Below are 22,359 nucleotides of genomic sequence, written 5' to 3'. Positions count from 1 at the left end.
AATTCTAGGGGATACATCTAGGGGTGATATAATGCCGTTTGGAACCATTTATGATCATTTTATGTTGTCATAAAGGTTCGTGGTAGAATTGATTTAATAAAATCGGTGTAAGTTGTAAATCGGTAAATTGGTCGTTTAAAGGCAAATTGGATAGTTCAACCCATCCAATTGAACTGACGGAGGGTATTAGGGACCATGGTAAAAATTTCGGCAATTTTTATTTCTGGGCGAAAAAAGTCAAAAAATTCCAAAATTGAAGGCTTATATCCACGTTTTTTGAGAAATTTTGGACCTTTCGGGGCACGGTATTAAAAAGCCTTGAGATTTTAGGGAATAAATCTCAGGGTCATATAATGACATTTGGAGCCATATATGATCATTATATGTTTTCATAAATTTTTGTGGTAGGCTTGAATTAATGAAATCGATGCAAGTTATATACCGGTAAATAGGTCGTTTAAAGGACAATTGGATGGTTTCACCCACCCAATTGGACTCCCAAAAGACATTAGTGACCATGGTAAACATTTCGGCAATTATAATTTCCGGGCGAAAAAAGTCTAAAATTCCAAAAATAAAGGCTAATATCCACGCTTTTTGAGAAATTTTGGAGGTTTCGGGGCCTAGTATCAAAAAGACTTGAGATTCTAGGAAATACATCTCGGGGTCATTTAATGTCGTTTTGAACCATATATGATCATTTTTTGTTGTCATAAATGTTCGTGGTAAGCATGACTCAATGAAATCAGTGCAAGTTGTAAACCGATAAATTGGTCGTGTAAAGGCGAATTGGATGCTTCCACCCACCCAATTGTACAACCGGAGGGTATTAAGGACCATGATAAACATTTCGACAATTTTTAATTTTAGGCGAAAAAAAGTAAAAAATTTCCAAAATTGAAGGCTTATGTCCACGCTTTTTGAGAAAATTTTGAGGTTTCGTGGCCCGGTGTCTCAAAGTCTTGAGATTTTAGGGAATACATCTAGGGGTCATATAATGCCGTTTGGAACCATATATTATCATTATATGTTGTCGTAGATGTTTGTGGTAGGTTTGAGTTAATGAAATCCGTGCAAATTGTAAACCGGTAAATTAGTCGTTTAAAGGCAAATTGAATGGTTCCACCCACCTAATTGGACTCTCAAAGGGTATTAGGGATCATGGTAAACATTTCGGCAATTTTTGTTTCCGGTCAAAAAAGTCAAAAATTTCAAAAATTGAAGACTAATATCTTCGTTTTTTGAATAATTTGGAAGGTTTCGGGCCCAGTGTAGAAAAGTCTTTTTATTTTAGTGGATACTTCTCGGGGTCATATAATTCCATTTGGAACCATATATGATCATCATATGTTGTCGTAAATGTTCGTAGTAGGCTTGAGTTAATGAAATCCGTGAAAGTTGTAAGCCGGTGGAATGGCCGTTTAAACGCCAATTGGACGGTTCCACCAACCCAATTGGATTCCTGGAGGGTATTAGGGACCATGGTAAACATTTCGGAAATTTTTACTTCTAGAAGAAAAAAAGTCAAAAAATTCAAAAATTGAAGGCTTCGAGGCCCGGTGTCGAAAAGATTTAAAATTCTAGGGGATACATCTAGGGGTTATATAATGTCTTTTGAAACCATATATGATCCTTATTTGTTGTCATAAACGTTCAAGGTAGACTGGAGTTAATGAAATCGGTGTAAGTTTAAAACCGATAAATTGGCTGTTAAAGGATAGTTGGATAGTTACACCCACCGAATTGGACGCTTGGAGGGTATTAGGGACCATGGTAAACATTTCGAAAAATTTTATTTTCGGGCGAAAATAAGTTAAAATATTACAAAATTGAAGTCTAATATCCACGCTCTGGTGTTGAAAAGCCTTATTATTTTAGGGAATACATCTCGGGGTCATCTAATGCCATTTGGAACCATATATGATCATTATTTGTTGTCATAAATTTTCGTGGTAAGCTTTTTTTTTTTTTTTTTGAGGGAAAGGTAAGCTTAAGTTAATGAAATTGGTGCAAGTTGTAAACCGGTAAATTGTCCATTAAAAGGAAAATTGGATAATTCCACCTACCTAATTGGACATCCGGAGGGTATTAGGGACCATGGTAAACATTTCGGCAACTTTTATTTCCATGCGATTAAAAGTAAAAAAATTCCAAAATTGAAGTCTAATATATCTACGCTTTTTGAGAATTTTTGGAGGTTTCGGGTCCAGTGTCGAAAAGTCTTGAAATTTTAGTGAATACATCTCGGGGACATATAATGTTGTTTGGAACCATATTTGACCATTATTTGTTGTCATAAATGTTTGTGGTAGGCTTGAGTTAATGAAATCGTTGGAAGTTGTAAACCGGTAAATTGGCCATTTAAAAGCAAATTGGATGGTTCTACCCACCTAATTGGACTCCCGGAGGGTATTAGGGACCATGGTAAACATTTCGGCAATTTTTATTTTCGTGCGAAAAAAAGTAAAAAAATTCTAAAATTGAAGGCTAATATCCACGCTTTTTGAGGAATTTTGGAGGTTTCGGGGCCTGGTGTCGAAAAGCAATTAGAATTTAGTGGATGCATCTCGGAGTCATATAATGCTGTTTGGAACCATATATGATCATTATATGTTGTCATAAATGTTCGTGGTAGACTTGAATTAATGAAATCGGTGCAAGTTGTAAACCGGTAAATTGACCGTTTAAAGGCAAATTTGATGGTTCCACCCATCCAATTGGACTCCCTGAGGGTATTAGGGAACATGGTAAACATTTCGGAAATTTTTATTTCTGGGAGAACAAAAAAGTCAAAAATTCCTAAATTGAAGACTAAGATCCACGCTTTTTGAGAATTTTTGGAGATTTCGAGGCCCGGTGTCGAAAAGCCTTGAAAATTTAAGGGATACATCTCTGGGTCCTAATATGCCGTTTGGAATCATATATAATCATTATATGTTGCCATAAATGTTCATGGTAGGATTGAGTTAATGAAATTGGTGCAAGTTGTAAACCGGTAAATTGGTTGTTTAAAGGCAAATGGGACGGTTCCACCCACCCATTTGTACTCATGGAGGGTATTAGCTAGGGACCATGATAATCATTTTGGAATTTTTTTTATTTCCGGGCGAAAATGGTCAAAAAATTCCAAAATTGAAAACTAATATCCATCTTTTTGAGAAATTTTGGAGTATTCGGGGCCTGGTGTCTAAAAGTCTTGAAATTCTAGGGAATACATATCGGGGTAATATAATGTCGTTTTGGAACCATATGTGATCATTATTTGTTGTCATAAATATTCGTGGTAGGCTTGAGTTAATGAAATCGATGCAAGTTGTAAACCGGTAAATTGTTCGTTTAAAGGCAAATTGGATGGTTTCACCCACCCAATTGAACTTCCGGAGGGTATTAAAGACCATGGTAAACATTTCGGCAATTTTTTATTTTCGGGCGAAAAAAAGTCAAAAATTTCCAAAATTGAAGGCCAATATCCACGCTTTTTGAGAATTTTCAAAGGTTTCGGGGCCCGGTGTCGAAAAGAAATGAGATTTAAGGGGATACATCTCGGGGTCATATGATGTCGTTTGAAACCATAAATGACTAATATGTATTATCATAAATGTTCGTGGTAGACTTGAGTTAATGAAATTAGTGCAATTTGTAAACCGGTAAATTGGTCGTTGTAGACACCCAAATGTGTCTCCCCAAAACCAAACCCAGAGATGAATACCTTTCACGTCATTTGATTATCGAACGAAGTGAAAGTGTGAAAAGTCTAGAGATGCGGTTGTTTTTAAAATATCTTTCTTTCTGTTTTTGAAAATATTTCCTTTTATACTCTATTTATGAAAATAGCCATCTCAATTAACTTTGGTCCATTATAAGGGTCTAATAATAGTGTATTTGGGTTGGGGTCGAAAAGAGCTTTCCAACGATATATTATAATCCCCAATTCCGATGAATAATGAGGAAGTTATGGCCAAAATACTAAATTGAGCCCAAAATGAATTTTATATGTGGCCCAATGATCTAGAGGAGGGCCTATTAATTATTATTCCTAAATTTATTAAGATTGATTTTATTATTCTAGAATAATCTAGAAGGTTCTTTTAAATTCTAATAGTATAGGATTTATAATTATATTTTAAAGAGTTTTATTTGGAATAAAATAAGTGTTTTATGATAAACCCGATTTTAATTTGATAAACGCGGAATTAGTTTCTTAATCATATTAAGAAGAGGATTTCGCGTGCAAAGCGCTTATTTCTTACTCAGGGCAAGATGACAAGTCTGTCGCCTAGCGCTAATAGCTGTCGCTTGGCGCTAACAGTTGTCGCCTGGCGCTGGTGCTTGTCATCTGGCGCAAACTCCTGCTGTCATTCGGGACAGGAGGTCTTTTATTTCGAAGGGGACTCGATTTCTTTTCGATCGGTTTCCAGTCTGTTTTTCTATAAATAGGGGTCGAATCTCCCCGTTTTTAATCATTCACAATCATTCATCATCAATCTCTATTCTTCTTCTCTTTAAAATCTAGAAGCTTATTCCCTCTCTATTCTTTTTCTAATACAAAATTCCTCATACATTAGTTCTAGACACACCTAGCCAAGTTCGAAGTAGCCTTCGTCCTAGACGTGAAAGAAAGAGATACGAGGCATCCAAGTAAGTAATTGCTTTAATTATTATTTTGATATAGAAATCATGCTTTGATTATTTTAATTCCTAGTGTCATGTTAGGATGTCTTTATGATTCCTAGTATCATGTTTAGGGTAATAACTAAGATTTCTAATATCATGTATGTTTCTATGATGCTTCCTATTATTTCCTTCGATCATGTTAGGACTAAAACTTTGATTTTTATTGTTTAGTGACATGCTAGGATTTGTTATTAATCTTGTTAGTATCATGCCTAGGATTTTGCTAATATTATTATGCTTTAGTGTGATTATTATTATGTTGCTTGTAGGGGTGTTCAAAAATACCCGACCCGATTGACCCGACCCGATAACCCGCTGACCCGACTTAATTTTACAGGGTATTTTTTAAATTTTTAAAAAAATAGCGGGTCGGGTACCCGACCCGGAATATTTAACGGGTCATCGGGTCGGGCCATGGGCCGACTTTTATAAGTGGCGGGTAACCGCTGACCCGTGTATGAGTGTGTTTCTTTTTTTTTAAGAAAAAAAAAACTTATCAGTACTTTTATTGGGCTAGGGTTTATATTTTTAACCTTCAATTCTCTCTCTTCATTCATAGCCGTCATCTCCCTATTTGGCTCTCTTTAACTTTGCATAGCCCCTCCATCTTTCCTCCCTATTTTTGCATCTTTACCCATTTTCTTACATGCATTCCCATCAATCCATCATTGAATGAAGTCCGAATTCATCTCTATCTCGTGTCGCCTTACCCGCAACCTAGGTGTGGTGCAGTGCAGTGCTTACTTGCTTCAATCGTGACTTCTCGAGCCCACTTTGCTTTCACTGGTCATGCTTAGATCTAAATGAAGGTTACAAGGTTGCCATATAAGTGGAGTATATTTGTTAGGTTAGGAATGAAATATGTTTACCCAATTTAATGTGGGTTTTGGTGTTTACAATTCAATCGTAAATCTATTTTTGTATTGTTTGGGTGAAGCTTTATTTTTAATTAATTTGATACAGAGTACTAGTGAGGTTGAATTACAATCTTTTGATGGTTTGAGTTGGGTTTGTAACCTTTGTATAAATGAAATTATACTGATGCTGCAGTTGTAATGCTATTTGATTTTTTTTTTTAATTTTTTTTTTATATAATATAATTAAAAACCTTATAAACCGGGTACCCTATGACCTGACCCGGGAAATCCGGGTACCCACTTTTCTCGGGTGGGGACATGGGACGGTACTCTAATTACCCGAAATCTTGGGTACCCGGGTTTTCGGGTACCCAAAATCCCGGGTACCCGAATTTGAACAGCCCTAGTTGCTTGGTATTATTGTCATTTCTCGATCACGCCTTTTATACATGTTTAAAGGGAATTTGTACTTGTAATTTAATCACACTTAATAAATAATTTATAATTTTGTTTAGGCTAATATGATTATAATTAAAGTGATCGCTAATAATAATTTTGTTTGTGCATTAATATTCAATCAACATAGATTAAACAGGTTTAGGGTTAACCTATTGATTGCATGTTAGTCAGAAAGCGCACATGAAAATGAGAAGAATAAAGTAGAGGCCTATTTTTAGGCAAGTTCAATCTCTTTTAGGTTGGATTTGTACTTTCATCCCCAAATAACCAGTCATGGTTCCAAACCACTATGGAGTTAGCGATCTCATGGATCATAAAGGGGTGTAACCTTCACCCTGTGAACGGTTTACAAGTTTCTAAAGTTGGCGACTCTTTTACTCTAGCTTCCTTCAATTCCCTTTGGACTCCACCGTGCTTAAGTGTATAATCACAGTGGGGCTCAAGTATGGGATGCTTGAAATATTCCCTATAGTCGTTTAAAGGAAAATTGGATGGTTCCACCCAACCAATCGGACTCCCGGAGGATATTAAGGATCATGGTGAACATTTCGGCAATTATTATTTCCGGGCAAAAAAAGTCTAAAAATTCCAAAAACAAAGGCTAATATCCACGCTTTTCGAGAAATTTTGGAGGTTTTGGGGCTCAATATCGAAAAAACTTGAGATTTTAGGGAATACATCTCGGGGTCATATAATGTTGTTTGGAACCATATATGATCATTATTTGTTGTCATAAATGTTCGTGGTAAGCTTGAGTTAATGAAATCGGTGCAAGTTGTAATCCGGTAAATTGGTCGTTTAAAGGCAAATTGGATGGTTCCACCCACCCAATTGGACTACCGGAGGGTATTAAAGACCATGGTAAACATTTCGGAAATTTTTAATTTCAGACGAAAAAAAGTCAAAAATTTCCAAAATTGAAAGCTAATTGTAGACACCCATTTGTGTCTCTCCAAAACCAAACCCAGTGATGAGTACCTTTCACGTCGAATCATAATCGAATGAAGCGAAAGTGTGAAAAGTCTAGTGTTGCGGATAGTTTTAATTCTTTTCTCTTCTCTCTGTTTTTGAAAACTTATTTTAAGAAAAAAGTCAATCCAGTTTGGTTAGTCCATGATATGGGTCCAATAGTAGTGTAGTTGGATGAGGCTTGACAAGAGCTTTCCAACGATATATTATAAGCCCAATTCCGATGAATATTGAGGAAGTTATGGCCAATTTACTAAACTGAACCCGGTTTGAGCTTTATATGCGGCCCAATGATCTTGGGGAGGGCCTAATATGATTTATCATTCCTAATGCAATTAGGAATGGTTTTAGTCTTCTAGATTCTTCTAGAAGGTTCTTTTCATTCCTAATTCAATTAGCATTGATAAATTGACTTTCGTTGACTTTTCAGAGTTCGTTTTAATTAAAATCAAAAGGCATTTTCGAGGAAAAGATACGATTCTATCCTCCAGTACGACAAACTTATCTGATTTTCGAAAACGCGTCAAAAACAGGCCTGGCGCCTGACTCAAGGCATTGGCGTCTGAAACCAGGCCTGGCGCCAGCCACTGGCGCCAATTAGCTGGTGCTGGCTGGTGCTCTGTTTTGATATTTTATCTTTTTGGCTGATTTCTCTATAAATAACGTATTAAAAACTACGTTTTGATTCATCAACAATCAGTGTAGTTTTAATTAATATTCACCAATTCACACGAATTCTCACGAATATTAATCTACAATCAGTTTTCATTTGCTAATTCTCATCAAGATTTCCTTAATCAATTCTCTTATTCATCCATCTTTCTCCTTCATTCATCTCTCTCTTCTTTTTCTAAAAACCTTGCTTTTTTTAAAATACAAAATTCCGCATTCAAGATTTAGAAACACCTAGCCATATTCGAAGTTGCCTTCGCCCTAGACGTGAAAGGTTTAATTTCTAAGGGTTTGGTCCCAAATCTCTCTTTCCATTATTTAATTTAATTGTTGTTTTATTATTTTCCTTGAAGTTACTAACGTGTGTATTTTGTTATTAGAAAGAGGTACGGGGCATCAAAGTAAGTGCTTTAATGGTTTTAATTGATATTATGATGTAGAAATCATGTTTATATTGTTATTATGATATTCCTAGTATCATGTCTAGGGTAATTTTAATATTAAATATGACTGTTACGATGCTTCCTATGTTCTTCCTAATATTTATGATTGTTAGTATCATGTTAGGGTTAAAGATTTGATTTTTATTGCTTAGTGACATGCTAGGGTTTGTTATTAATCTTGTTAGTATCATGCCTAGGATCTTGCTACTATCATTATGCTTTAATGTTAACATGAACATGATTATGATTATAATTGTTATAATTTATGATGATTATGAATATTATTATTATTTTGATGATGATTATTTTATTTATGATTATTATTATAACTATTATAGTAATTATTATTTATTGATTATTATTATGTTGCTTGGTTATTTATTGTTATTGTTTGATCACACCTTTTATGCATGTTTAAAGGAAATCTATACTTGTAATCACGCTTAATGAGATAATTAATAATCTTATTTAGGGTTAATTGTGATTATAATTCAAGTGATCGCCAATAATCGATTTATTTGTGCATTATATTCAACCAACATAGATTAAACCGGTTTAGGGTTAATCCTATTGATTGCATCTTAATTAGAAAGCGCACATGAATACGATCAGAATAAAGTAGAAGCCTATTATTAGGGCAGGTTCAATCTCTTTTAGGTTGGATTTGTACCTTCATCCCCGAACCCTTATTTGGTTCTAGACCTTATGGAGTTGACGATCTCTTGGATCGTTAAGGGGTGTAACCTTCACCTCGTGAACTTGGGTCAGGTCAATAACAAGTCGAGTTGAATTTGGGTCAGGTCAATAACAAGTCAGGTTGATTTCGGGTCGCGTTTGTAACAGGTTGGGTTAAATTAGGGTCGGGTTCGGAACGATTCGGGTTGAATTCAGGTCAGGTTAGTAACAAGTCGGGTTAAATTCGGGTTTTGACGGGTTAAAACGGGTTTGGGTCAATTTCGGTTCAAGTCGGGTTCGGTTCAGGTCAATAATTTACGGGTTACATTCGGGTCGGATCATCTCCAGGTCAGTTCATGTTCGGGTCTAACATACTCGGGTCTAGGCTTGGTTTCTAGTCGAGTTAGGTCGGGTTTGGGTCACCAGTTTTTCGGGTTCAAATGGGTCAGTTAATAAACGGGTTTGAGTCGGTATTTCGAGTCGGATCTACTTTTGACAGCTCTAGTTATCATTAATAACGTATAACCACAATCCCGCCCTTAAAACACATTATTGAGGTCAAAGCCACAAACTAACAATGATTATCAATGTTTAATCATCGTTAAAACTATACAATTGATTTGGTAGGTGAGATATAAACTTGTAAGGATATGCTAGCTAACGTCGAACTTGAGGCTTAAACTTGAGCATAACTAAGTTTTTTGTTGCACAATTATTAGCGGGCCAATACAGTAGTTACGCTCTATTTGGCAGTTTTAAATTGCCAGGGCACCAAGGCAGATTATTGAGCTTGATTAATCACCAACCTTACATGTGTCCTCGAACACGTCGTGCTTGAAGATAATGACACTAATTTGACAAGTCCTACAGTCGTTACTAATTTCAGTTCAAGTGCTAGTTTAGCAGAAGATCTAGTATAAGGGAGTGATTAGAGAACAAACGCGTGGAGGATCAAGCAAACATTCCTTAGCTATATCTGTTTAATTATACTATTTATGGAGAATCGGATTTTGTTGGACCATGGAAATTTATCCCAAGTTTATTGTGATAAATTAGATGTCATCATCTGACCATTATCATTAACATATAGGGTTATAACGAAGTTTAGTTCATTGATCTCTGTCGACGAAACCACACACTTATTATCAGGCAATGAAGTATTAGATGTGGCAATTTTGTGCGCATAGATTTTGTTGTGCATTCAATACTCGAGCTTTGGTACAAAGTAATGTCTATTCATTATTCTCACCTACGTAGGCCAAAATTGTTTGCATTTCAGACAATTGCAATTTGTTTTTGGTAGTACAGTTTGTGAGGAGTGAAGTACAGGGAGATGTGGCAGTTTTCTGCACATAAAACACCGGATACAGGACGAAGGTACATGGTATTCAAAATCCGCCCACGTAGAAATTCAATCATTGTGACTCGTTCCGGGCCTGCTTATCTACAGTTGTATGTCTAACTTATTTTGTGTGAACTTTTCTAAACTTTTTATTGGAACTTGTTTTATAATTGAAGTAAATCAAGATAAATTGAGTATACCATAAACTAATACAGCAGTACTGTAGCGATTTACTATAACCATGTAAGCAGAATTATATTGGAAAGATATGTTAGTTTGTTAGTCCCGGCCATAAATTGGAGTTTTTATTTCTTTAAAAAAGAATCCTCACTCAAAATTGTATGACTATACCACATTAATAACAGTATGGTCAACGTAAGCAAATTGGCAAACAAACACTTAGCTTTTTAAGACCTATTTATAGTGACCTTTTCATATTCGACTTTATTTGTCAATATTCCAAAAAAGAATGTCTAGCGTGGTACAAATGACTTAAAGGCAATAATATCGGAGGGAGTATAATGGAACAAGCACCAAATACAAAATTAATTACTCTAGCTTTCTCTTAGCCTTTAATTTAGTGTAAATTTTAATTTTAGCCTCTAAGCTTAGCACCCTATAGCTATAGGAGTAGCATACATCCTCTATGTATAAAATCCTTGATCATTTAGATCAATGCACTTGTATTAGGCTTAGATGCGCCAAGTCCAAGAGCATCACCAACACAACTCGCATAGCCTTATGGCATGAGCCGCATGGCAACGCACAAAACCCATCTCTTGGGTTGAGCTCAAGTCAAAGGCGTGAGGCTGCAAAGAGGCTCTAATGTGGGGCGCGATTGTGCGTGGGCTAGCCACAGGCTACAATGTGCCATGGACCCAAATCCACAGGGTCTTATTTTTTGGATTCAGCTCCCAAAAAATGGATCAGGTCCAAGTATCTAACCAGGTTTGGGTTGAGTCTAGGACCCATTACTATCCCTATGTACTAGCCCATGAATTCATTACTCTCTCCTGAGTTCCCTTGCCAAGATCTAAACACCAAACCCTTAAACTTAGTAATGTGAGAAGAAGAAGATCATACTTTTGCCCGTGCTCTCTAACACTCTCAAGCTAGGTAGATTCGAATGTGTTTGCAGACTCTTTGACTTTTTTCCTCTCTATCTAAATTTGTCTCAATATTAGTGCAACATTAATTGCTGATTAAAAAAAATACTATTACATATACTTTTGAAGAAAATGCTATACATAGCCCTCAGGACTACATATGAGCATTAAATTTACACGTGAAAATCTTAAAAAGTTAAGAAATTATAAAAATATACACTAATTACACTGATTTACGCGTGTTTTTGTCATGAATTGCTAGTTTTATACAATTTCTATGAATGTATTTAATACTTATATATATCTCTTAGGGTTACATACAGCATTACCCTATTTTCAATAATACCATTAAATTTGCAAAGCAAGAATTATATCATAAAACGATTGGAGTAGTTCTGTAACTATTATATCCAGGGATCACAGAGAATATAACCTTTGATGAGATATTCCTTTGATGAGATATTAAGCATTAGTATAGTAGTGCGAGAGCCTTACTTTCAACAAATGTATGATGTTAAAAAAAAAAAAAAAAAAAAAAAAAAAAAAAAAAAAAAAAAAAAAAAAACCACTAATATGCACTTTCATAATGTGTATAGGACGCATTTGTTGCTCTTATTATTTTACCCTTGAAAAAACATCGACAAAAGATATTATACTGAATAAATTTGGAGAATAGACTACTCCAAGCTAAGAAACTAGAAATATGGGGCTATTAATTCTGAACATGAACTATTATATGGAGTATTTTTTTTTGAAGGAACATGAACTATCATTATTTATCATTAATTGTGTCTAGCCTTCTTCCAAAAACAAAAAAACATACTAGCCTTTTTTATAAATGAAAATTTGTAGTGTTACAAACATTATTTATACTCCGTATTTTTTTTTCACAAATTAAAAAACATTAGTTAATTTTCATTAATCTATTAACTATTCCTAAAACAGAAGTTGTTGACATCACCATTGCTCACGTCCGCTTTCTCAATAAAAAATTTCCCGCTTAAATGCAATGATTATGTCATCTTTCATTTTTTTTTTTGGAAAGCTATCATATTTAATAATTTTGACATTTAGTTAAATATTGGAAGCTTCTACATTATAACTAAAATCTATCAATTTATCATGAAAAATTGAAACAATTTTAAATAGCACCCTAATAAATGACCTCCTACATTGAACTATAAATTAAACAGCGTTGAACAGATATTGTATCATAATTTTGATTAAAATAAAAAATTTTAAAATTACAAAATATACGTAATTCTAATTTATATTCATGTATAATAGCGATTTATTTTTAAGATGTACAAATTTAAAATAGGCTTTATATAAACCGTGCATCGCACGGTTTTTAACCTAGTAAGTTAATAATACAGCTGTTCCAAGAAGTCAAGGCTATCACATCATCAAGAGATGCAAGCAGCTGATCAAGGAGAATAATTGGCAAGTGGAAATCTATCATGTGTATCGCGAAGCAAATCGTGCCGTGAATTGGCTTACAAACTAAGGTGTCATCCAAAACAACAAGATCGAGTTGATTCAATTTCCTCCTACAGTCTTAGGACGTTGGTGCTTTGGTGGTGTGTAGCCTTGCCACGTTTTGTACCCCTTAATTTTTGCTTAGTTTGTGTTTGTGTGTGTGTTTTTTTCTCCTGGGCTAGCCCCTCTTTTGCATCAGGGAAAAAAAAACAAAAAAAAAAAAAAAAAAAAATAATTTCTATGTATACATGATATAGAATATAGATAGACATATAGCAGAAAGGTTTCCCAAATTAAATGGGACAGAGCCCAAATAGAGATTTTAAAATTTGTATTTTCTAATCATGATGTATCCAAGAATGGGTGTTGTGTGTCAACATATAGCACTTATATCTTTTTAGTGGTTAAATATGGCTGTAAACATCATCCTTTTGGATTAAGAATTTAAGATCATGGAACCATTTAGGGGGTGTTTGGTTCAAACATATTAGGTATAAGGTATGGGTTTAGAATGACCAAAATCCATACTTTATGTTTGTTTCCACAAATTTCATTTTTCAAATCCATACCTCAAACCCTCAAGGTATGGGTTTTTGAAACCCAAGGGGGGAGGTGGGTATGGCTCATACCCATACCTTTAGGTTTAACATTAAAGAAAAACTATCATTCCTATATAAAAACAAAACATATGAAATCGAGTATCAAGTTCCAACCCCATACCACCTAGGTTTCATTTTTCATTCCAAACACATACCATTGTTTGAACCAAACGCCCTTAGGCATTTAGCTTAAAATTAATAGCTTCCCAAAAGTTGAAATCTTTTAATGAGTGTACCCAACTTTAGAGAGCATAGCATAATCCATGCTAAGAGATCCAAACCACTTCAACGTAGTTCAGCCCTCCACACGTTATTTTCACTTATTTAATCTAAGAAAATTTTGATAAGTTCAAATAATACAAGTTTGAGGCTCATAGTTCAAATTCTATAAGTTTTAAGGGGCCGTTTGGTTTGCACGGGGTAATTAGAATGGAATGAACAAAGGGAAAGAATCGGAATGGAATGAAAATCCTCCAATTTTGCTGTGTTGTTTGTTTTGAATAACAAAGGAATGGAATGCCACCAGTCCAACCACCACACCACCACCACATTGCTTCACTACCTAAAATTTCCAGCCACCACCCAGCCACGCCTCCTCCACCACTCGACACCCCTCGCCGCACCTCCCCTGCCCCTCACCGTCGCTTTTCGCGCCCTCTGCCCTCATAGATCTCCCCTCTCCCAAAAAACACCTCCTCTAGCCCCGCAAAGCCCTAAAAACAACTCCCTCTCCCCATAAATTCGTCGACCGACGCTCCCAGTCTCCCACCACCCTCAAAACCTTAGCAAGGGTGGTGGGAGGGAAAGAATCGGAATGGAACTCGAGGGTGGTGGGAGGGTCGATCGATGGATTTTACGGGGAAAGGGAGTTATTTTTAGGGTTTTGTGGGGGTTGTGGGATTTTTTGCGGGGGAGGGGAGGGGAGGGGAGGCAATGGTTAGGGGAGGGGCGACGAGGGTCTGGTATGAAGGTGGGCTGGTTTTCCGGTGGTGTTGATAGGTAGGAAGGTGGTAATGTGGTGGTGTGATGGTGGCTAGGGAATGGGAATGGAAATACCTAGGAGGGGTTGGGAATGAACTTGGAAGTATTTAGGAGAACGGAGAGGGTAAAGGGAATAGGAAAAATCAGCTAACAAACAACAACAAAGGGAATTAAGGTGGTTGATTCCCTTTCCCTTTGATGAATACCTCCAACCAAACGGCCCCCAAGTATAATTAGTTTAGCACCAAAAGATAAGATAAATTCAAGACGTTTTTAGTAGGTTGAATATGAATACATAAAATGGATTACATATAGTCCATTTTAGTTGTAAACGAGCAAGAAGAAAAGAGGCAAAATTATTCCACTAACCTAACAAAGAAAAATCCATGTTTTGTCCAATAAAAGTCCTTTTATGTCGACCCTAACTCTAGCTATATCCACCGGATTATCATATCCAATAATCACCCCTAGTCTAGACTCTAGAGTATTAGGAAAACCAAGTTTACTTAAGTACATCAAATCATCAATTGCTCTATTTGACAACCAAACTAGGTTGGTCTAGTGGAAAGGAAGGCACCTTCCAAGGTTCAATCTCCACTAATGACAATTTGGGGGATGAGATTCCCTTACCTTCCCCCCACTCTCCCAAATTGTCTAGCCCCGCTAACCTGGGTTGGGGGTTGACCCTGTGAGGGGTTCTAGCCTAGTAGGGCCCTCCATCTTACCTACCCCAAAAAAATTAAAGGCTCTATTTGACAACTTTACTTTGGATTAGCCCGTCCATAGACATAATTGTATTAATCATTAACTATTGTCAGCCACATATGATGCAAGGCATAGCTATTCCAAAACCACGGGCTCACTAAGAATCCGCAAAATTTTGCTAATCTTGACCATCACAAGCCCCTAAAATCATTCGATGAAATATCACAAGTATTACCAATTCCACCATGACACTACAACCACCTAATGTACTTGTGTACTACAATAGCAGGATAAGTTTATAAAGTACTACCACAAGTCCACAACTATCAGTTCATATTAGAAATGCATCACATTCAACTACTAGATGTAAAGCCATTGTCACTACCATCATATATTACCGCCTACGAAATGGATCATTTCCTTGACTTGATACATTCCCAAGACCAAACAGACATTGATGCACAAGGCAAAACGTGCAAAAGGAAGGTGCAGTGAACTAGAGATAGAACACATGCAGTTTATACTACCACGCGTCCACGCCTGATTGTAGATCTATCGGAAAAGTTTGACAAGAATGCACTACTAAACAACTTCATAATCACAATTGACAATACATGTAATAATTGCAGACCCAATATGGTAAGTATGTCAAACACACAACCAACTAAAGGTCCCTCTAACATACACTCAGTTTGAAAACAGAATGACCAGATTGTCTCGACGAAGTTTAACACAAGTTCAAAGGTAGACCATAAGCTTTTAAACAGAAACACTAAGATAAAATGATTAGACACCATGCACTTGATGCACGAAAGTACAAACCACATAGACGCTATTCTGAACGAAATAACCAGCCGGCTGCCATTATCATCTATGTTGAAATCCCACATTGAAATATTTCCATGGAGGCATCTGCTGCTGTGTCATTAGTTTCGTACCTTAGATTTCTCCATGGCCCTTGGAGCTGAAAATTACACAAGACAAGCATGTGAAACTCGTATCATTGGAGAACCAATGATGCAAATGTCTTATCCTTTTTTCTTATATGCACCAGACTCTGAAATTGCCTAGTTCCCCTTCCCACTTAGCACTTACACACCAGATAACTCAAACTTGACTACAAGTGTTGAACACATCTCAGGATAAAGGTGTCAACCTCAAACATGTTTAAGAAGAACAATTAATGAGCTATTGTCAAAACCAAGAATCAAATGATCAACTATTGATGTACATTAGATACTTAAAAAGAAATGAATAGTCCAACTGTCCAAGTAACACACAACTAGGACATCTATAAACTGCAACGTAGTCAACAATGGTACAGAAAACCTTTTTCTGATGTATTGCCAACTTACCATGAAGACCCCAATTTTTCCTTAATTTTCTTTCCCAGCACAAACATGATTTTGTTAAAACGTAGGTACTAGTAATTATTCACAAATGAGCAATGGAACTTAATTTTCAGTAAGTTGTAGACATAAGAGCAACATTCCCATGGCCGTGGCACAATTACTTGCGAGGTGGACAACTTTACGTTCCAAGCTCTATTCCCTCACCTTATTGTAGGTCTAATAAGTTCATATCAGTTCAAAACTTCAAATAATATAAATTAGGGGGTAATAAGTTCAAATAAACAAGGGAGTACTAATTACAAGGCTCTATACTCCCCACCTTATTTTTATCCATTTCAGATTAAATAAGTTCATAAACAATAAGCTTAGGACTAAAGAGTTCAGATAAGTTTATGGCTAATAAGTACATAATTCCTTCGTTTCCCCAATGTTGCAACATGGGGAAGGGACACGAAGTTTAAGAAGATGAGAGAGGTATAGAGGATAAAGATAGGGACCCCATGTGATGAGGAGAAAGAGAGAAAAAACATGTGCAAATAAGGTAATATTGTAATGTTTGTGAAATGGTAATTGTTGCAATATTTGTAGAATGGAGGAAGTATAAGATAGTTTCATGACTTACAAGATTAGATAATATAAGTTCATCACTAATAAGTTTAGATAACCCAAGTTCACGTCTAATAAGTTAGGTAAAGAGAGCAATACCTTAGTGAACGTACATTATTCACCGTAAGCGGTTGAATACAAAACTACTAATAAGAATGGGCTTTTGGTATGTCCGATTAAGAGTAATATTCAGTAAAACTAAGTTCAATTTAGTAAAAATAAGCTCCAAATTTCCAATTAGTAAAAATAATTTCAATTCAATAAAAATTTGTAAAAATTCGTAATTGTATAGAAGAGATACAAAAGGAAATCAATAAAAATAATAACAGTTTAGTAAAATTAATTTTTCTTCAATAAAAATAATTTCAATTCAGTAAAAATAATTTTAATTAAGTAAAAATAAGGTGAAATTAACCGGGCCTAATCTAAATACTAATTCACTTAAAATTATTTTTGTCACTAACTATCATTCATAATCATAAACCTGACATGAATTTACAAGAACAACCTAATTGTTATAGACGTGTTGGTGACAAAAAAAAATGTTATAGATGTGTAATTTTATTTCACCCCATCACTGAAGGGTGGGGATATTAAAATTCCAATTATAAACCATTATTACTTTAGGATATATGACAAACTTTTCTGGAAATTGTAAATTCGTACTGATTATGACAGAACATACGCACCTAATCCAATTGCATCGGAACCCTTCATAATCTTCAACCTCTTGCAAGTTTCAGTGAACATTCTGCAAATAGAACAAGTAACAGTAAGGTGGGCACACTTTCCATAAAAATAAAAGATCAAAACACTTAATGTTGATGAGAAGAAATAACACCGTAATCGACTAAAGCAATGGAAATCACAGCAGCACAAGTCACAGAAGAACATGAATTCAGGTTATTTCGTGAACATATAAACTCAACAGAAGTTATTTTTATTTTGAAAGAAACTCAACAGAAGTTTTAAAGATACATAAATTTGAGGACCACGTAAAATGCACACTGCATTGAGTGCAGACACGACAGGAAATGCATTATTGTCTCCCAAGACATCTTCATATGTTGGTTTGGCTAAGTAATCAAGAGAATACAAGTAGTTTAATAAGGAAAAAATTAGATAGAGGAAAGAAAGGTAAGTGAAATGTTTGGATGGAAAGTGAAAAAGGGTTGACGCGGTGGAGAACAATAATACAAGTACAATACACTATTTACACTGTTAAATTTCACTTTAAAAGATAGTGTAAAGTTTTAATTTGGGATATTACAAATAAGAAAAATGCATAGATTACTTTGGGACAAAGGGAGTATATAATAGACAACAGAGTGAAAATACAAAAGTAAATTCAGTGTTCTCCACATTATCTCCAACGAAAACAGAAATGAAATAGAGCTCGCCACCAAGGTGTCGCCTGTCCTCTGCCAATAAACAGTTCAATTAGTTTCCACTAGCTTCCAGTCCCACATCCGTATGTACATGCATATTTTATCTACATGCTTGAGAATGACTATGAATGTATGTATTCACCTTACTGTTAACTCTATAGAGTGGGCCGTAATGAAGCTTATTTAACAATTATATACAACCTAAATATGCTCTAGGCAATCAACTTTGAGAAGAGATGCAGCCAGCAGGTTCAATTATACTCAACATTCATTCACTCTCTTCCTCATAATGGTTAGAACCTCAACCAGTGCATATTTGAAATGTATCCTCAAAAGGATTGTTGATGAAAGAAGTGACATAGAAAACTTGCATGTAATCCTATCATCCTCCTTAAAACATGGAAAAAAGAAAGGACATGATCCTTTTAATAGCAATTCAAGTTATTCGGGTAATGGATAGTATAAAATATGAAATCCCTGACTAGTCACGTATCTCTGGAAGGTCCCCTGTCATATGGAGGCCATGCTACCCTGAGATTGAAATTGGTAAAAATCTATGATATGTGATTGAAACGCATAAAAAAAAAGTTATAAAAACATAGGAAATCATGATGTTAAGGGAATGACTAGAAAACGGGTACCAATATTAGCAATATGATAAAAGGCGTACATAACACACACGACTGACAAAGATGGTAACTTAGAGCGTAGAAATTTGAGAGCTAGATGTCCAACAAAAAGGGAAAAAAAAACTTAATGTACGTCGACAAGCTAGAAGGGATATTTTTGATTTCTCAAATGATATGATTGAGAAACAGCCAAACACGATCTTTATGAAGTTCCTAAGCAAAATAGCAGGAAAGCATTCAAATATTATCCTATAGGGTAAGATGAAACTCCTCCTATGCCCCAAAAGCAAATGAAAAGATGAGGAATAATTATGTATTTTATTCAGGCTCTCTATCCAAACAAGCCTCAAAAGTCATAATGCAGCCACCTTGATGTAATTCCAGACATTATAATCATTTGATTGGTTATGAAATATGCAACTCTTTGTCAAAAAAAATAAAACTCCATATCAAAAACCTATCTTGAATGCAGATTCTGTGGGTATGCATTTAACATGTAATCAGATCAATAAATTGTAGTACAGTATCGCATGTTACAGAAGGGACTCGGCACAGATCGGCATTTGCTGTACCCATTGAGTGTTAAAGCTAGACCTCGAGATTCACTTGATTAAGCAGGGTTCAAACTCTAAATGTTACTCAAGCTTCACAAGCGTCAAACTGGTTGGGTACCATTCATAAACACGCCAAGATTTATACAGATTTCCAATGTATCTTATACCATGCCCACATATCCACATCAACAAATCCATTTACAGTAACCAATACACATCAAACACGGGAATAGCAACAAAAATTCAACACTCAAGTATAACAAATGATAAATCTACAACTTAACATCAAAAAATTCTGAAACTTAGTCTTAATTAATAATTATATTAGCAGTTTGAAGTTGTAAATATATAATCCAAACAGAAAATATTTGAGTCCCTAGTATAATCATCAAGTTACACTCTTCTCATCTAGCAGCTAGTCATTCAGCTTAGGTGCCGTCATGATTAGTGTATATAGGAACAATTCAAATAAAGAAACTTACTCCCATGGGACATCTCCAACAAGCATCCAGTCACCATCCTTGTCCTCGTAGGTGAGAACATATTCTGATCCATGCAGGAGATCCCTCAATTTGGTTTCTGTCATGTTTGATCCACATTGACCTGAAAGCATTTGAAATCCGACAAATCTTCTTTATAATACCGAAACAATGAATGTTGTAAACAATGGCAATTTTAAATTGCGGTAGCAAAGGTATAAAACTCATAGTTACAAGTAACAGATACTAACCTAGTGTGAAGCAGCTAAACATGTTCTCAAGGCCAGAGGAAAGTTGTTGATAAGTGGTATAAGTTCTGAGATCAACCTTCCTTAAATAAGGAGCACCGTCCATGCTAACCTTGACAAAAAGCGGATCAGTGTTCTTGGAAGTGGTGGCCAACGTATTTTTTCGGAATGATCTAATAGGAGGCCAACCAACAACCTGTGCCCTGTCAATGATGCAACAAGAGCTTTAAGTAAGCATTGAGTAATCACTCCTAGATCCATAAAGTTGCAAATCCAAGACCCCCACCACTTACTTAGCAGCAGGTGCAGTATTACCACTGCTAGAACGTGGCAGTTCCCCCACAGCCTTGGGAGGGGCTGCACTCTTAGAAGGGGCAGGGGCAGGGGCAGGGGCAGGGGCAAGGGCAGGTGTATTCATGACATCATTAGTCGGAAGCTTAGGTTTAGGAGCATCAGAATCATGGCCTTGTGACTTAAATGTCCAATTAGCTTGAGTATCAGAAAAGACTCTTTTACTGCCAGACACAGCAGACTTTTGTGAAGATGAGGAGATCCCATCCTTGAAAGGAGTCAAAGGAAACAAGGGCTTTTCGTCGACACTCAAAAGGCAGATACTGGAGTCTCTATCCGGTGACTGAGAGCCGGGAAGTCCAAGCCTCAGCTCAGTAGCCTTAAAGTTGAGGCTGTCCTTGTTATCGTCAGACAAACTCGATACGTTGGAGCTGTCGACAGAGGAACAGTCCGACAACCCGAAATAGTTATGCTCTTTCAGTCCTGATTCGACACTCGTCGGAGAAGGCACCAATGCCAATGTATGATCATTGCTTTGCCCTCCCCCCTCAACACCCATCAATGGGGGAGACATCAGATTTAAATATTCCTCTTATATCACCTACCTTTTTCTTACCCCAACTGATCTAACTCCAAAAATCTGCACAAATCCACAATAAATTATCAAAACAAACTCAATAAATTTAACTTTCACCTTATAATCTACTCATATTACGGAGTACTATCGCCATTTTTTTTATTAAATTTTAGCAATAATTGTACAAATTTCATGCAATAAATTCTTCTAAACCAACCAGCAAAATAGTACAACTACTCTAAATTCTCAAAAATTAAATTGAATCGAAAGTATTTTTAACAAATCTGAAAACACCAAATTACCACCCAAGGTGTAAAAATTGAAAAACTCATCTCTAAAGTTCAAGTGAAATTAAATTCTAACAAGATTTTTAAACAAAAACTTTCTTGCAAAAAATATATAACTACTGCATGCGGGTATTCCAACTCAAAAGCTAAAATACCTTGAAATTCAACCAAAAAAAAAAAGAAATTTTAGAAGTTGGGTAAATAAAATTTGACTAATTTAACACCTTTTGAAGTCATTAAAAGTAAAGTGAAGAGCAAAAAATTCAATTTGGTCTCACAAAAAGACAATTTCAAACCCTTAAATGTAGTTTATATAAACAAAAATACAAGTAAAACACAAAATATTAACACTATAAAAAAAAAAACAGCTAGAACAAAATTTTGGTGTTTGGTAACACCAGATCTCAACAAAAACAAAGAAAGTCACCCTCATTAAAAGAAAAAAAATAATAATAATAATAAACACTTACTGGAAGAAAAGAGTATTGGACTAGTTAGATTTGTTGTTGCAAAATAGTGTATGCGGAGAGAATTGAGTAAACAGTAAAGTTAGAAGAGATGAAAGTGTTTGGAGAGGAGAGAGAAAGAGAGAAACTAAGGACCCTCCATTAATCAGAAACCAACAAAAGCTTAAGCTCTTCTTTCTTTATTTCCTGTATGTTATTGTTGGCCGTGAAACTCGAAGCAAGGAAATTAAAGTTAAAGCTTAATTTTATTTTAATATTATAATTTTAATACTATGATTAAAAAAAGTCTTTGCCTTTTCTTTCCCTTTGTCTGGAGAGTGTTTACCAATCACCATAACCAGTCTACAGAAGTACAGAGTACCTGTATTTATAATTTATTCTCAATACTTATATGGTATTTTCTAATTACTCAACTATGATATTTTTAAGAAAATTTGGAAATTGCAGCCATTTTAAATTTAGTTTTTGCAAATTACAGCAATTTAAATAAAAAATTATAAATTACTACCCAAAAGTTGTT

The 22,359-nt window shown here is 35.5% G+C and overlaps 1 protein-coding gene across 1 annotated transcript; it reads right to left on the bottom strand.

Moving 5' to 3' along the window:
• Positions 1-15,525: 15,525 nt before the first annotated feature.
• Positions 15,526-22,148, bottom strand: LOC145638898 (auxin-responsive protein IAA9-like). The gene is made up of 6 exons (XM_081689957.1): positions 21,843-22,148; positions 20,511-21,148; positions 20,221-20,420; positions 19,973-20,093; positions 17,609-17,670; positions 15,526-15,925 (listed from the first exon to the last, which is right to left on the bottom strand). Exons 2-6 carry the CDS (start codon positions 21,080-21,082, stop codon positions 15,888-15,890), a joined length of 993 nt encoding a protein of 330 aa, XP_081546083.1. The 5' UTR covers positions 21,083-21,148; positions 21,843-22,148; the 3' UTR covers positions 15,526-15,887.
• Between the last annotated feature and the right edge of the window lie 211 nt (positions 22,149-22,359).

This window comes from Chenopodium album, chromosome 1 (genome assembly GCF_948465745.1).
Source record: "Chenopodium album chromosome 1, dcCheAlbu1.1, whole genome shotgun sequence".
In the NCBI taxonomy this organism is placed as follows: Eukaryota; Viridiplantae; Streptophyta; class Magnoliopsida; order Caryophyllales; family Amaranthaceae; genus Chenopodium; species Chenopodium album.
This window is presented reverse-complemented; position numbering and strand designations above follow the sequence as displayed.